Here is a 17,294-nt window from a genome sequence, read left to right as displayed (position 1 = left end):
AAACCACTTCTCATTCTTCTGAACGTGAAAGTACAGGCCTAATCAGCTTAGTCACTCCTCGGGACATGAAGGTGAATCTTCACTGCATTCTGACCATTTCCTTTCTTTGGGAAGGAGACCAGATCTATACACAATATTCCAGATGTAGTCTAACCAGGGCTCTAAATAAGTGGGGAAAGATGCACCCATTGATGTACTCAGATCCCCTTGCAAAAAAAAGGACACTTTACATGCTTTCTAAATTGCTTGCAGAATTAAATTGATAAATTAACAGAACTGCTTGATAAATTGACTTTCAATAATCCACTGCAAGGGCATCAAAATCCCTATAAACCTTTTCAAAAGTAAGTCTCTCCTGAATTCTGTAGAATTTTTGATGATAAAATACAAGGCATCCAGTAACTTCATAGCAACCTTCTTCAAAATCCTAAGGACAGGTCATTAGGTCTTGGGGGATTTATCACCTTTCTGTTCCATTAATTTTTTTTACTAATGCAAATATTTTTTAACTCATTTACTCCAGATTTAAAGCGTTCTGCCGTGGGAGGTTTCCAATGCCTTCTTCTGTGAAGAAAGATATAATTATTTCTTTATTCCCCCACACGCAGGCAATTATTGTAAATACATTACTGCACACTCGTTCCTTTGAATAAAGCTTTACAATATTCTGCATTTACTAAAACACAAAAACAAATTATCCTTTGGCAAATGTCTGGAGATAAATCTGAAAAAGATAACTGAGATAAATGTATTTTGCATGAAATCAGCAACACTCCTAACAACCCAGAATATTTACGTTGACCACCGCTTCATCATGACCCTGCTCCCGAGTTCAATCATTGCAGTATTTTACAAGTCACATTGAGCCTTCTTTTCTCAATACCGAGTATATACAGGTTGATCTGCCCTCCAGAGAACAAATGAAAGAGTTGCGTGGAAATTTTTGATTGCGGCACCATTACAGGGTGTGGTATTTTGGAGCATTCTAATTACATCACTGCTTTGATTTGTGGTCCCAACAAAACAGAAACAGCAAATAAAGCACTCCTGCCGACATACCAGCTGAACTTCACCAAACGCTCCTCTCCCGATCACCTTAACTACTTCATAATCTTCTGCTTTCATCCTTAAATCCCGAACTTTACTCATTGCATCTTTATCTGTAAGAGATATATATTAAGATTATTAAACCATCCTCAAGTAACCAGGACCAAGTTTACTATTTTATTCAAGATGAAATACAGGAGTTCCTGTGTAATAACTTTCCTTTCTGTTTAAAAATAACCAAAAAATAACAAATATGGAATCATGAACTTACAAACATGGATTGAAAGATTAAGTACAAACAGCAACAGCTGTTACACCAACAGCTCTGTAGTTCCCTGTTTTCTCCCTCCCTTTTAAAAATGGTCAGCGGGTAATGCCGTCAGCGATGGCAGCCACTCCAACAGTCTGTCTGCCTTTTCCACTTTTTTTTGTTATTTTTAGTGTGTTTTAAAAGTATGTGTTAAAGTTTTCTTGTTTGTTTTATGTGGGGGGTGGGGGAGGGGGTCGGGGGAAACATTTTTTAATCTCTTACCTTGCCGGAGGTGCAATTGTTTTCTGGATCGTATCTCCGGTTGCTCTGCGGCCTAACTTCATGGAGCTGGAGGCCTTACTCGAGACTGACTTTGAGCCCCACCGCAGGGCCGTGGACTTACCATCAGAGCCTGTGATCCCTTGTCTGGGAAAAACACTCGAACCGCGGCCTGTGGATTTCAACATCGAGGAGCTCGCAGTCTCGGGGTAGAGACTGATGTCGGGAGGCTCCAAGTCGCAGTAGGTTCGACTAGCCCTGACCCGGGGTCCGATCGCCTGGGGGGAAGCTGGGATCCCCCCCAATGCGGGAGGTTGATCGCTCCGATGTGGAGGGCTCGACCGCCGGCTATGGGAGCCAAGATCGCCCCGACAACAGAAGGCTCGAGTGCCCTGACCGCGGGAGAACAAAGAAGGGAAGGAGATTGAACTTTGTTTGACTTCCATCACAGCGAGGAATGTGGGGGAGTCGCTGTGTTGGATGTTCATGTTAAAAATTTATTTGAGTGTCTTGTTGCATTTAATTGGTATGACTGTATGGCAAATCAAATTCCTCGTTTGTTGCAAAACATATTTGGCTAATAAAGTACTATTATGATTATGATTTGCAGGAAGATTTCTAGAATCTTTAGCATTTTTAAAGACAATGGCCAGTGGACACATTATATCCGTAGCCACCTTTCAAAACTTTGGGATACAAATCATTGTTCCTTGGAAATTTATCAGCTTTCAGTCTCACCAACTTCTCTGGACAGAAAGGTGTTGCTGGAATCTAATATTTCCTAGGATTATCACCTTCTTACATTTGGTTGCTGCCTCGTCTAAGCTGTATGTGTGAACCACTGAGATAACAGAAAAGAAAAGATACTGACTGGTGGTGCCAACAAGAAAGGTGCCAGAAAGCTAGTCATCAGACAATAGTTACAGCCTAAAAGATGGATCGCGTGCAGGCAGATGCAACCAGTCATTTGGCATCATATTCAACACAAACATCATAGGCCGAAGGGCCTGTTCCTGTGTTGTACAGTTCTATTCTACAAAGTGAAAGACAAGGAGGATGCTACTTACCAAGTGCATCGTAAAACATAGAATAATACAGCACTGGAACAGGCCCTTTGGCCCACAGTGTCCGTGCGAACACGATGCCTGGTTAAAGTAATCTCCTCTACCTGCATTTCATCCATATTTCTCCATTCATAATGCCCACTTGCCCCGCTGTTAACCATCACACTGTAATTCTTGATAACCATCTACATTTTCTCAATACCACCTATTTTAGCAACATCTGCAAATTTACTAATCAGTCCACAACAAGTTAACAGAGGATGCACTGTAACATCTGCTGCACAACTAGGCAAAAAATGAATAATGACCAGTGACCTAATCTGGAAGAACTGTTTGCCAACCCAAACAACTCACTGACTGTAGTGAAGCAGTTGTGTATACAGATTTTATTACTTCCGGCTCTCTGCCCTCTAAAGCCTCCAACCTTATCGTTCCCCAGCCCCGCATGGCCCGATTTTATCTTCTCCCCAAAATCCACAACAAAACAGTCCTGGCAGACCCATTGTTTCTGGTTGTTCATTTCCACCGAATTAATTTCCATATACCTTGACTCCATCCTATTCCCCCTGGTCCCCCCTCGACTCCATCCAAGAACCCCGACAGTCTTTTTAGGTGAGGCAGAGGTTCACTTGCACCTCCTCCAACTTCATCTACGGTATCCGCTGTTTCAAGTGTCAACTTCTGTACATCTGCGAGACCAAGCGCAGGATCGGCGATTGTTTCGCTGAACACCTCCGCTCAGTCCGCCTTAACCTACCTGATCTCCCAGTTGCTCAGCACTTTAGGTCCCCCTCCCATTCCCAATCTGACCTTTCTGTCCTGGGCTTCCTCCATTGTCAGAGTGAGGCCCAGCACAAATTGGAGGAATAGCACCTCATTTCGCTTAGGAAGCTTACACTCCAGTGGTATGAACATTGACTTCTCTAACTTGAAATAGTCCTTGCTTTCCCTCTCTCTCCATCCCCTCCCCAGTTCTCCCACCAGTCTTACTGTCTCCGACTACATTCTATCTCTGTCCCACCCACTCCCCTGACATCAGTCTGAAGGGTCTCGACCTGAAAGATCACCCATTCCTTCTCTCCAGAGATGCTGCCTGTCTCGCTGAGTTACTCCAGCATTTTGTGTCTACCTTGTGTATACAGATTATTGGGCTAGAAATGTATCCACTTATGCCGATAGTAAAGCTTTCACCCAGAGTAGGGGAATCATGAACCAAAGGACATAGGTTCAAGGTGAGAGGGTCAAATTTTAATAGGAACCTGAGGGGCAACATTTTCACTCAGAGGGTGAACGAGCTGGCAGCGTAGGTAGTTGAGGCTGCTACTATAACAATATTCAAAAGATACATGGATCAGAAAAGATCAGAGGGATGTAGGCCTAACGCAGGGATAGGGACTAGCTTCGATGGGATATCTAGGACAGCATGGAGTTGAGTTGAGCTGAAGACCCTGTTTCCCTGTTGTATGACTGTGACCATCATTTCAAATTCATCTTCAATACCTTGCCTGAAGGGAACAGAAGACGTGACTGGAGAATGCTAAACCAATACCAATTATATTGCCACACCTTATATCTATGTGAATATACTGAAGTAATGAAGCTTCAAGTCACTACTTCAAAAATGAAAACTGCGATTTTGAATAATGCAAGTTTTGGTTATGCAGCTTAATCCATGTATCAGAATGTCAAGTCAAGTCAAGTCAAATTTATTTGTCACATACACATACACGATGTGCAGTGAAATGAAAGTGGCAATGCCTGCGGGTTGTGCACAAAAAAGAATTACAGTTACAGTATATAAATAAAGTTAATAAGTTACTATTAGTGTCGACAAAAATTTAGTCTCTGGGGTTATAAAAGTTGACAGTCCTGATGGCCTGTGGGAAGAAGCTCCGTCTCATCCTCTCCGTTTACGCAGCATGACAGCGGAGGCGTTTGCCTGATCGTAGCATCTGGAACAGTCCGTTACTGGGGTGGCAGGGGTCCCTCATGATCTTGCTTGCTCTGGATCTGCACCTCCTGATGTAGAGGTCCTGCAGGGGGATGAGTGTAGTTCCCATGGTGCGTTCTGCCGAACGCACTACTCTCTGCAGGGCCATCCTGTCCTGGGCAGAGCTGTTCCCAAACCAGACTGTAATGTTGCCGGACAGGATGCTCTCTACAGCCCCAGAGTAGAAGCAATGAAGGATCCTCAGAGACACTCTGAATTTCCTCAATTGTCTAAGGTGGTAAAGGCGCTGCTTAGCCTTACCCACCAATGCGGCAATGTGCGTTGCCCACGTCAGATCCTCTGTGATGCGGACTCCCAAGTATTTAAAACTGCTCACCCTATCCACAGTAGACCCATCTATCTCCAGTGGCGTGTACGTCCTTGGATGTTTAGCCCTTCTGAAGTCCACAATCAGCTCCTTTGTTTTAGTGACATTCAAGAGGAGGCTATTGTCCTGACACCAGAGTGCCAGATCAGCCACCTCCTCCCGGTAGGCCTTCTCATCGTTGTTGGAGATCCGGCCCACCACCACAGTGTCATCAGCAAACTTGATGATGGAGTTTGAGCTGAACCTGGCCCCACAGTCATGTGTGTACAGGGAGTACAGTAGGGGGCTAAGGACGCAGCCCTGGGGGGATCCTATGTTCAGGGTGAGGGAGCTAGATGTGTGTTCCCCCATCCTGACCATTTGGGGCCTGGCAGTGAGAAAGTCCAGGACCCAGGCACACAGAGGGGTGCTAAGCCCCAGTTCCAGCAGCTTCTCAACCAGTCTGCTGGGGATTATTGTGTTGAATGCTGAACTAAAGTCAATGAACTTAAGCTAAAGCTTACTTATCTTAATATTCTTAATTTAAAAGTTATCACATACAAAAGGTTACAAATATACTGACTGAAAATCTTCAAGACAAAGCTAGCCTGATCAATCAGTGACTACTGATGAAATATAAACTTTTAGTGGGAAAAGCACAAAAAATTAACTAATATACTTCAGCGTTCAAACTAAACTGAGACAACCTATACCTTAGTTTTCCTTGTACCGAAAAAAAAACTTGAATTGAGACCAAAATTTTTGCTTCACTATGTTCCCTCAAATGAAGTTGATCTCAGTATTTTGAATCAATGACCAGCTTATCCTCCGAACCAGATTTTTAAGTACTTGGCAAATTTTATGGAAAAAAAATCCCTCAGGCATTTGTACACACATACATGTAGGATTCTGAACGGGCTGATTTTTGCATTAAGTAACTTTTAGAAAATAATCTTTTCTTAATCATTTTTCAGAAATAAAACTCTGTTCAAACTCCTCCTGGGATTTAGTCTATAACAGCCATTGCACTATGCATTAAAAATCACTGCAGATTTTGACAAGACTAATGCTCTTTGCTGCTGTAAAATTGGGAACCTTAAAGAATCATACTCCTTAATTGATAGTTTGTGGAATAAACTGAAATTCTTTTAAAGTATTGATACATTTGAACTTAACCAAGAATGAGTAATAAAAATGCCATAACTGCAGACTAAAGTATGTTGGAGATTTTCTAAAGTTCCAGTTTTACAGCTGCCTTCCAATCTTTTCATTGTCAGCTCTGTCTTTTGATGAGCTGCAAGACTGAAGATGAAACCAAGACATCCAAGGCAATTATAGATCAGAAAGAGGACGGATAGAATCAGTGATCTTAGTAAAATAAGCTGCAGGTATAAAATAGAGTGGTACGGTAAAACATGAAATTTATGATACCTAAATAAAACTAATTATTTAAAATAAAAATGATATTAAATTATATTTTGCATGAACAGGGAATGGAATGCAAGTAAGAATTTTACTGTTCTGTTGTTGGTACATATGACAATTAAACACTCTTGACTCTTAGAGTCAAGATCTCATAAACAAAGAGATTTATAATTATAATATTTCTACCATGGATTTCTCGAGTAATAAATTATAAATCTCTTTATAGAACACAGAATATAACGCAGATTTTTATTGCCAAAGCAACTTTAACATGTAACTCCTTCAGCAATGTTCCATAAGAATTAATATGGCATGAATTGCAACAATGGAGTTCCACTTCCGAAATTAAGATTGTCTCATCCGAAATAACCTTCCCTCTTTTTCTCTCAATTTGAGGTCCAAAATTAATCTGCCCAAGTTCTTCGTCCATTGTTTCTTTCTCATTCTTTAATCTCATTTGTTAAGGAAGTAGATTGATGGGGTTTTCGATTAGCTCTTCGGGCTAAAGGAATCAAGGGATATGGGGAAAAAGCAGGAATGGGGTACTGATTTTAGATGATCATATTGAATGGCTGTGCTGGCTTGAAGGGCCGAATGCCTACTCTTGCACCTATTTTTCTATGTTTCTAGCTCATTCAGAAAACCAACCTTCCCAGTTTTGGCTAGCAAGGTTATTAGCATGTAATGTTAACTGTTTTCCTCTTTCCTGATCAGTTCAGTATTTCCATCATTCATTGTTCATAAGATATCCACCATCAGTATTTTGTATCTCACAGCTGCAACACCTTGTCTTATTCTTTCTCTTATCTTGCTTTCACCTCTGCCAGCTAAATCAGTTCTAAATAGCAGACCTTCATCAATGTTGTACCAGCCAGCAAAACTATTATTTGTCTCATCTCCCATTCTTCATCTTGACAGAGACATTCCTCATTCTTTCTACTCTCAATCCTCATGTTATCGGAAACGCTTGATTTCAATTATGACAAAAGGCCATCCTGAAATGTTAATTTTGTTTATCTCTCCATTAATTCCAGCATGTTTTGTTTTTATCATTTATTATTAATTCATTCATTCATGTCACTCAATGAGGGGTTGCCAAAAGAAAAAAATATAGCTAATGAGGATCATAACATGCCATCTTCCATTAATATCATGGTTTGTGCTTTAAGCTTTCCTCTAAAATATTCCTTAGTGCAATCACTGTTGAGTCAACTAAACAACTAAAACAATGTCAAATCTAATTTTATATTTTTGACTACTTAAATTACCTTGTGGTAGAACTCAAACTGCTTAACAATATTAATAGAGAAGCAGGTCAGGCAGCATCTCGGGAGAGAAGGAATGGGTGACGTTTCGGGACCCGAAACGTCACCCATTCCTTCTCTCCCGAGATGCTGCCTGACCTGCTGAGTTACTCCAGCATTTTGTGAATAAATCGATTTGTACCAGCATCTGCAGTTATTTTCTTTTATTAATAGAGAAGCACTTTGTGTTACAATATTTTTTTTAAAAATAGGCTTGAATTTCTTACATGCAAAATGATGGCATGACTATCAATATTAAATATTTCTGTAACATTAAGGTGAGACATAATTCCATAATACTCACATCGATTTATGAAGTTGTCAATGTTCTTATTTTTTCTTAAGGCAGGGAAATCCAAATCATAAATCAAGGCATCCAAGCTATCCTACAAGAAGAACCAGATTGATAAAAATGTCAGTCTGATGTTCATGTGTATCTTACAATGACATTTTTTGTGAAAATGTGTTTCATATTTGTACTTTATAACATGTACCACAATTAGTTATATTACAAAATTATACTCATGGCTGACAACTCCTTGGCATTCATCAAAAATAATAGAATAATGCAATTAGAAAAATACGTGAAATTATCTAGGAATTATTCTGATTTCTCTCCAAAAACATTGAAGATATAAAGTATTTTATGCAGGATCTGTTCATCAAAATCTTGTAAAGGTTGCATGTAGGAGTTTCAAATAAGCTTTTTCCTTTTAGATCATTATGCTCTGGATGCTTACATTCTCCTATTACATTTTTAAAATAAAAACCAACTACAATATAAGCTGGTAAAACAAAGTAAAGAGTAGAACAAGATTTTGAAGATAATCTTTGAAAACGACAGGCTAAATAAGATGCCATAATACAGAATTTGTGTTTTTACACAGCTTAACTGTTCGAAATGGAGAACTACTTCATAAATTTAGTTTATGGTGTAATCCAGAGGGCTTCATCAAGGTTAAGATACAAAAATGCATATTTTCATACACATTTTAAGTTTTGGGGAAAAATGCAAACTATTCTGAAACTTTCTCCACAGAGCCATTTTAATGGGCAGCACAATATGGTCAGCTTGCAGAGCTAGTGCCTCACAGTGCGAGTGGCCCAGGTTCGATCCTGACTTCGGGTGCTGTCAGTGTGGAGTTTGTTTTTCTTGTGACTGCATGGGTTTACACCGGGTGCTCCAGTTTCCTCCCACATTCAAAAGTCATGCAGGTCTGTAGTTTAATTGACTCCTTTAGATTGCCCCTAGTGTGTCGGAAGTGGATGCGAAAGTGGGATAACAACGAGGAGTTTTGGTCTCCTAATCTGAGGAAAGACATTCTAGCCTTAGAGGGAGTACAGAGAAGGTTCACCAGATTGATCCCTGGGATGGCAGGACTTTCATATGAAGAAAGACTGGATAGACTAGGCTTATACTCGCTGGAATTTAGAAGACTGTGGGGGGATCTTATAGAAACATATAAAATTCTTAAGGGGTTGGAGAGGCTAGATGCGGGAAGATTGTTCCCGATGTTGGGGAAGTCCAGAACCAGGGGTCACAGCTTAAGGATAAGGGGGAAGTCTTTTAGGACCGAGATGAGAAAACATTTCTTCACACAGAGAGTGGTGAGTCTGTGGAATTCACTGCCACAGAAGGTAGTTGAGGCCAGTTCATTGGCTATATTTAAGAGGGAGTTAGATGTGGCCCTTGTGGCTAAAGGGATCAGGGGGTATGGAGAGAAGGCAGGTACAGGTTACTGAGCTGGATGATCAGCCATGATCATATTGAATGGCGGTGCAGGCTCGAAGGGCCGAATGGCCTACTCCTGCACCTATTTTCTATGTTTCTATGTTAACAATTGTTGCCGTAGATATGGTGGGTCAGAGACCCTGCTTCCATGCTCTATCTCCAAACTAAACTACATTAATTCCTTAATCCCATAAAAAATATTTCTGGATTACGTTAATAAGGCATAATAACACATACACAAGTTGATTTCATCTCCAATATTTAAAGGCACACTGCAAGCATCAGATTCGATTAAGTCTAGAGTTGGCAGCATATCAAAATCAATGACCAAATTCATAGGTAATGTTGTCCCAAGATTTATAGATTACATTGTGGAGCATTTGGTGGGAACTGCAAGAGTCCACAGATCTATCATCATCCCCTCTAACTCAAGGAAGAACTCTGTTTCTAACACAATAAAGTTGCAGACACAGGAACTGCAAATGCTGGAATCATGAGCAAAACACAAAAGACTGGAGGAACTCAACACGTCAGACAGCACCTTTGAAGCGAATGGACAGGCAATGTTTCGGGACAGGACTCTTCTTCAGACTGCAAAAAGGCATAGAAGTACAATGTGCTGCTCCAGATTCAGTGATACGAGATATTTAACATCCTGATCATTTCAAAAAATACTAGCACATTAATCTACATTCTGATGTACCCATGACCTCCACGTTCCTCTCTTCTATCTACTCCAGCACACGGCTCCTCCAAGCACCTCATTTTGCAACAATAGGTAAATTCCTCTCAATACCCTCATAACTCTTCAAAGAAGCCACCACTCACATTTAATTTCATCTTGATCAGTGTCACATCCTACCACCATCACCCTGTCTAAGAAGAGAACAGCAGCACCTCCTCAGATGTCATTAACTTAGATGGTGTATCATAACCAGACCCATAGCCATTGTGCACTAGGTTTCCAAGTTCTGATGGTCACAATTCTGTGGGTTTACTGAGAGAAATAATTGAATTTCTCACTTGGGGAAACCATGTATCAAGTGCAGGATCAAATGAAAGCCACAGGAATACAGAGAGAAAGTAAGCATTATAGGATACAAGATTATTCATTCTCTGCTTGGCTGATAACAAATACTAGATCTCAATGCCAGGATACATCATGCATAGACAGACACAAAAGGCTGGAGTAACTCAGTGCATCAGGCATCATCTCTGGAGAAAAGGAAGGTGTGACTTTTCAGGTCGAGACAATTCATGCATAGAGTCATATGGTAGCGAAATAAATATTTTGGCTCACAATATCGATGCTGACCACCAAGGACCATTTTATTAAGCTGTACCATAACCGCCCTGCTTTATGCCCTCGCCTGCTGCTGTAAATTTATTTAAGATCTCTTGATTAAGATTATATCATCAGCACTGTGTACATAGTGTGAGAATAGAGGAGTTCACGCCAAACAATCATCACCATCATGTGTCTTCAGCTAATGCACCTGCGTTTTCTCCGAATATTCCAGATGCACTTACAAAGTATCAAGGCCAAAATCTTCAGAAATCTTCAACTTTTGCAGCTCAATTGCATCAATGGCAACATCTCCTATAAACTTCAACTCAGGCTAGTCCATGTCTCCTCCAAACCAGCGCAGGACGTAGGATCTGCAGCATCGCTAACCTCACACACTGGTTGCCCAGCAGCAAAGTCGCAACAAACCACCTCAGAACAGGAAGTTAATATTGCCATAGAGGTTGAGACAAGAGGCCTGGATATGGCTCTGTAGGTGGAGCATCTTGCATGGTTCAACATGAAATAGTTTCTGTTGAATTGTCCTGCAGATAATCTGAACTGAAGATATGCCACAGAAAGGAAACAACTTCAAAGCAGAAGCATTGTGGACCTGGCAGTTTTCAAACAAAGCCTTGTTTTTGGGGTTTACATGTGAATGACATTTAAAATGCTTTCAAGGCATATCACCCCCCACTTCATCATGGAATTGATAACTTTGCGATATTCATTAATAATAATAATAATAATAATAATAATAATGCATTTTATTTATATAGCGCTTTTCATATACTCAAAGACGCTTTACAGAGATTTAGAGAACATAGGGAAATGAATAAATAGATAAATAAGTAAATAAGTAAACGAACAGAGAAAGGAGACAGAAGGTGAGGTGACCTTCAGTGGTTGAAGGCAGTACTGAACAGGTGAGACTTCAGCGATGTTTTGAATGTGGTGAGTGTGGAGGAGTCTCTAACAGTTTGGGGTAGTGAGTTCCATAGGGTGGGAGCAGCGATGGAGAAAGCCCTGTCCCCCCAGGATCTGAGTTTGGTCCGGATGTGGGGGGATAGGAGATTGGCAGCAGCAGAGCGGAGGGTGCAGGTGGGAGTGTGCCTGTGGAGGAGGTCGGTCAGGTAGGATGGGGCCAGGTTATGGAGGGCTTTGTAGGTTATGAGGAGGATTTTGTACTGGATTCTCTGGGGGATGGGGAGCCAGTGGAGTTTGTAAAGGACGGGGGTGATATGGTCACGGATCGGGGTGTGGGTGAGTAGACGGGCAGCGGAGTTTTGAATGTATTGAAGTTTACTGATGATTTTTTAGGGTGCGCCATAGAGGAGGCTGTTGCAGTAGTCCAGACGGGAGGTGATGAAGGCGTGGATGAGGGTTTCTGCAGCTGTGGAGGAGAGAGATGGACGGAGACGGGCAATGTTTTTGAGGTGGAAGAAGGCTGTCTTTGTGATGTGTTTGTCGAAGGAGAGGGTTTGATCAAAGATGATTCCAAGATTCCGGATGTGAGGGGAGGTGGATACTGGGAGACCATCAATGTTGAGGATGAAGTTTTTGGTGGATTTGGTGAGCGTTTTTGGACCAATGATGATGATTTCAGATTTGTTGCAATTGAGTTTGAGGAAATTTGATTGAAGCCAAGATTTTATTTCAGTGATGCAGTTTGTCAGTGTAGAGTGTGTGGTGGGGGAGATTGACTTGGTGGAGATGAGGAGCTGGATATCATCGGCGAAGCAGTGGAAGTTGAGACCATGACGGCGGATTAATTGACCAAGGGGGAACAGGTAGAGGATGAAGAGGAGGGGGCCAAGGACTGAGCCTTGGGGGACACCTTGGGGGAGGGGAACGGTGGGGGATTTACAGTTGTTAATGGAGATGAACTGGTGTCTGTCAGAGAGGTAAGATTTGAACCAGGATAGGGCTGTGCCGGTGATGTTAAGGGAGGTTTCAAGTCGGGTGAGGAGAATGGAGTGATTTATGGTGTCAAAGGCGGCGCTGAGGTCAAGTAGGATGAGGATGTTGAGGTTGCCAGCGTCGGAGGAGAGGAGAATGTCGTTTGTGATTTTGAGGAGCGCAGTTTCAGTACTTTTGGTTATTGACCCTTCAAAAAAGTAATTTTGGTTATTGACCCCTCAAAAGAAACCCATCAGTTGTCATATCGGAGACAACCATGAAGATAACTATTGATTTTTAAAGAATACTTTTTTTTTTGCAGTAAAATTGTCTGATGAACTGCTGGTGGGTCTGTACAGAATTCCAACAATGAACAAGTAAAATAAATATATTTTTGAGAGCAAGTTTGAATCGTTGTTTACCTTTGTATTTGGCTTGTGAAAGAGGTTTTCTGAGGAAAATTGACATAGCAGTTATAGCATACTGACTACAGACAGACGACTATCGCAAAATTTTAATGTTTTATAAAATGTGCCATTACGCGACACTCTAACTCAAACTTTGCATCCTATCCACTCAAATTGTACTATTCACAAGTACAAATTAATCATTACTCAAATACCAGAGTGTAGAATGTGGATAGCATTACAGTTACTGAAAAAGTGCATATTTAAAAAATGCAAGGGCCCACACAAAGGTAGGTTGGGACTGCAACCGCAGCATATGAGAGGACCATTTGGTGTGATATTGTGGGGAAGCAGTTGTTCCCAAATCTGTGGTGTGTTTTCATAAGGTCATAAATGATAGGAGCAGAAATAGGCCATTCGCCTTATCAAGTCTACTCCGCCATTCAATCATGGCTGATCTATCTTTTCTCCTAACCCCATTCTCCTGCCTTCTCCCTTTCACCCTTGACACCCGTCAAGGGTTTTCAAGCTTTTGTATCTCTTCCCCAACAGGAGAGGGGAGTCGGGGGAATGACTGGAGTTTAAATGTTCCTTGATTATATTGGTTGGTTACCCAAAGCAGTGTGCAGTGTGGATGGAGTCAATGGTCAACTGGTTTGTGAGATGGGCTCGGTTACATCCACAGCTCTCTGCAATTTCTTGCATTCTTGGGCAAAACTGCAATCAAACCAACTGTGACGCATCTCAGTAGGATTCTCTTCTACAGTGCATCTGTAGAAGAGGTAGATCATGTGTTTGATCTGAACAAATGGCAAGTACGTCAACTGTGGGGGGTTTTTAAGTGAAGCATACATAATACAAAATGAAACTATTCAAAAAAGGATTGAACTTGAGCAACAGTGTTGGAGAAGTAACATATTACTGATTGCATGCAAGAGGACCAGGCAAAGTGTGATTGCCAGTTTGGGCAGATTCCTGGCCCAAATGCAGCCTTATCAAATTTTTAAAAGCTGCTACATGACTCCTTACTCTCATACTTAATGCGTTGATCGATGAAGGAAAGCATACCATATGTCTTCTGTACCACTCCATGAACTTGTATTTCCACTTTCGGAAAACTATGGTCCTGGACCCCAAGATCTCTCTGTACTTCAATGCTGTCGAGAATCTTAAATAAATTGTATACTTTCCCTTTAGAGTTGACCTCCTACAGTGCAACAACTGATACTTCCTCGAATTAAAATCCATCTGCCATTTCTCAGATCTTCCTCACTGTCTGTAACTCCATCAATTTTGATGTCACCTGCAAATTTACTGATCAAACCATTTACATTTATGTCCAGGAAAAAAACTGCAGATGCTGGTATAATTCGAAGCTAGACAAAAAATGCTGGAGTATCTCAGCGGGTCAGGCAGCATCTCTGGAGAGACGGAATGGGTGACGTTTCAGGTTGAGACCCTTCTTCAGACTGACGGTCTGAACGATTTATGTCCAAGTCATTTATTCATAATCACACCTGCAGAACACCACTGGTCACAAACCTCCAGCCAAAATAACTGCCTCCCATAACTATCATCTGTCTACCACGGGTAAACAAGTCCTGAATCCAATCTACCAATCCACTGTGAATCGCATACAACTTAATATTCTGATCAGCCATAACACATAATTAAATGTGGCGCAGTTACTAACTCACAGATCCAGGTTCGATCCTGACCTCAGGTGCTGTGTGGAATTTGCATGTTCTCCCTGTAATTGCCCGGGTTTCCTCCAGGTGCTCTGGTTTCTACCCACATCCCAAAACTCTGAACTAAACTCCTAACTAAAATCCACGTAGGCAATATCCACTGCCTTAAACTCATTGATCATCTCAGTCACATCCTCAAAAAACTCAATCGAGTTAGTCAGTCATGACATGTCTTGGGAAAAAAACATGCCAGCTGTCTTTGATTCTTTTGCAAATCCAAGTAAACCTTATCCTGAAGATTCCTCTTCAATAGCTTTCCTAACACTGATGCGAGTTGTGAATTGGTGAGAGAAAGGCACTAGAAGTGGGTGAGGTGAATGATGTCAAGAGAATTCTTGAAATCTGATTATGATAACACAGTAAAAGAATAAAAATAAGATATGTTGAATAATTAGTTTACAACAGCATTCTCAACCATGCATGGGAAAAAACATTGCCAAACATAGTAATGAAACCAACACAATTCAGTATTGGGGTTGTGCCAAAATGATCTTGGCAAAATAATATTTCTGGAAAAAAAACGTGGCATGCCCCAGGAAGAAATTATTCGCAACCCACACGTTTTAGATTGGGAAGGCATTGCAGAAGTCATAATCCTTCAGTTTCACCTTCTTTACAGGTCTGACAAAGCGTCTGAGGGTCGAAAAGATAACTTTCTCTTACTACAAATGCTGTCTGGCCTGTTGAGTGTTTCCAGTTTTTATTTCCTATCTGGAGTATCTGCAGTCTACTTGATTTACAACATGAAATGCTAACCGTTTTTTCTCTCCACAGATGCTGACAAAATACTAAGCATTTTCAGCATTTATTTTTATTTCTAATTGAAGTTAAATTCGAATATTATGGACCTCTTTACTTTCACAATATTGTAATATTAGGTGCATATTAATCGTCCCACCGTGTTATTTGCATGTTTCAATAAAGTTGTAATACATGATCTGCAGATAAAATAAAAATCTGCAGATCTGGAAGCTTTGAAAACATGCTGGAAATAGGCTATGCTGCAGCTATAGAGAGATGAACAGATTTAAGGTTTCATGCCAAACATCAGGTCAGGTGATTTTGGGTTAATTCTCCCTTTGCAGATCTTGTCCAATGTGCCGAGTCTAACCAAAACTAGACTTTTGTTCAAATAATGAAGTAACTCTCAAGAAAAATTATTTTATTTTTTCCTTATCATTCAGGAAATAGCATGCAACATTGAGCAATAATTACACTTTGAAAAATTCTGATGGTTATCGTTTATTTGTCCAACATTGTATAATGTTGAACAACTTGATTACGCAATGCGAAATGGACAGGATCATTGTAGAAAATGAGTTCCCAGAATTCCTCATCACTTGAACAGAGAAATTAGTACGAAAACAGTACGAAAGCAGACACTGATTATACGTACTGAATAGTACATGGCAGTCGAGTCAAAGACATTTCAGAATAATGTACAATTTTAACAACGAGCTATCCAGAGAAATTGCAGAATTATTTTGGATAGCACATTATACACAGTAATCTAAATATCAATATTCATATCACAAACATTCATATGTTGATCAAGACATAACACATCAAGATTTTAGACACTCCTTGAAGAAGATAGAGCTGATGTGAATGACCTTAATCATGTGATGCAAAAACACAGAGGCATTTAGCAACCTTGACTGAGAACACCATAACTCAAATTTAGGGCAATTGGTAATGAAACATTAGCCACCCACCCAAAGGAAACCGAAAACAGGATTCAGAGCCAATTTAGAGTTGATATCAAGAAAAATGGTATATCCCATAAATTTTCAAAACATTTTTTTTGCAGTATTTGGAGAGAAAAGAGGGTATTGATTATTTAATTCCTTGAAGCACGTATGACTTGAGAATAATTTTAATGATAAAACTTGAATAATTTTTTTTTTTTTTAATTCAACGGTATATGAATCTAAAACAAAGAATTAAAACAATTTGATGTAGTTGTTTGCCGTTTTTTTCAAATTGCATAGTTCATCAAGAGAATGATAAGCATTTCTATTTTGGGAAAAGTACTGATGGCAATTTATTTGTAACTTTAAGATCTCTTTACTGACTGTGTTCCAAAAAAAATTCCCCCTCAGTTCCCAGAGAAGTTGCTAAAAGTAGTAAATAGGAAATAGAAAAAGGACTAAAATTGGTCTCCAATAAACATTCCACCAGATTAATAAGAAATGTATTACAAGAACATCTCAATACTTTGTGTCATCCAAATATAACCACACTAGTGGAAGTTTGTTGTTGCAATGGGATGAGAAGTTATGGCAATGTTCCAGTCATCATGGGGATTTCAATATGCAGGTCATCTGGGAACATGAATCCCAAGAGAAGGAATTTGGAGTGAATTTGTGGTCCAGTCCACTGGGAAATTGGCAATTCTGGATTTAGTGTTGAGTAATGAACCAGATTTGATTTGGGAGCTCAAGGTGAAGGAACCCCTAAGAGACTAATCATAATATGATACTAGACAAAGTGGACCCGTTGGGCCCAAACCTCTCCTGCATTGAGGCAGCACCCTCTCCTCCTCCCCCCTCCTTCC

The 17,294-nt window shown here is 40.5% G+C and overlaps 1 protein-coding gene across 1 annotated transcript in view; it reads right to left on the bottom strand.

Annotated features, from left to right (window-relative positions):
• The window catches only part of rock1 (Rho-associated, coiled-coil containing protein kinase 1), an 85,406-nt gene that overhangs the window by 56,178 nt on the left and 11,934 nt on the right, over window positions 1-17,294 (bottom strand). Inside the window, exons 2-3 of the mRNA XM_078397308.1 lie at window positions 7,971-8,052; window positions 1,060-1,160 (exon numbers count right to left, since the gene is read on the bottom strand). Of these exons, the coding sequence (XP_078253434.1) occupies window positions 1,060-1,160; window positions 7,971-8,052 (183 nt within the window). The remainder of the gene's footprint in view (window positions 1-1,059; window positions 1,161-7,970; window positions 8,053-17,294) is intronic.

Source organism: Rhinoraja longicauda, chromosome 4 (assembly GCF_053455715.1).
Source record: "Rhinoraja longicauda isolate Sanriku21f chromosome 4, sRhiLon1.1, whole genome shotgun sequence".
Classification (NCBI taxonomy): domain Eukaryota; kingdom Metazoa; phylum Chordata; class Chondrichthyes; order Rajiformes; family Arhynchobatidae; genus Rhinoraja; species Rhinoraja longicauda.
Note: the sequence above shows the minus strand (reverse complement) of the source record. Positions and strands in the feature narration are given on the sequence as shown.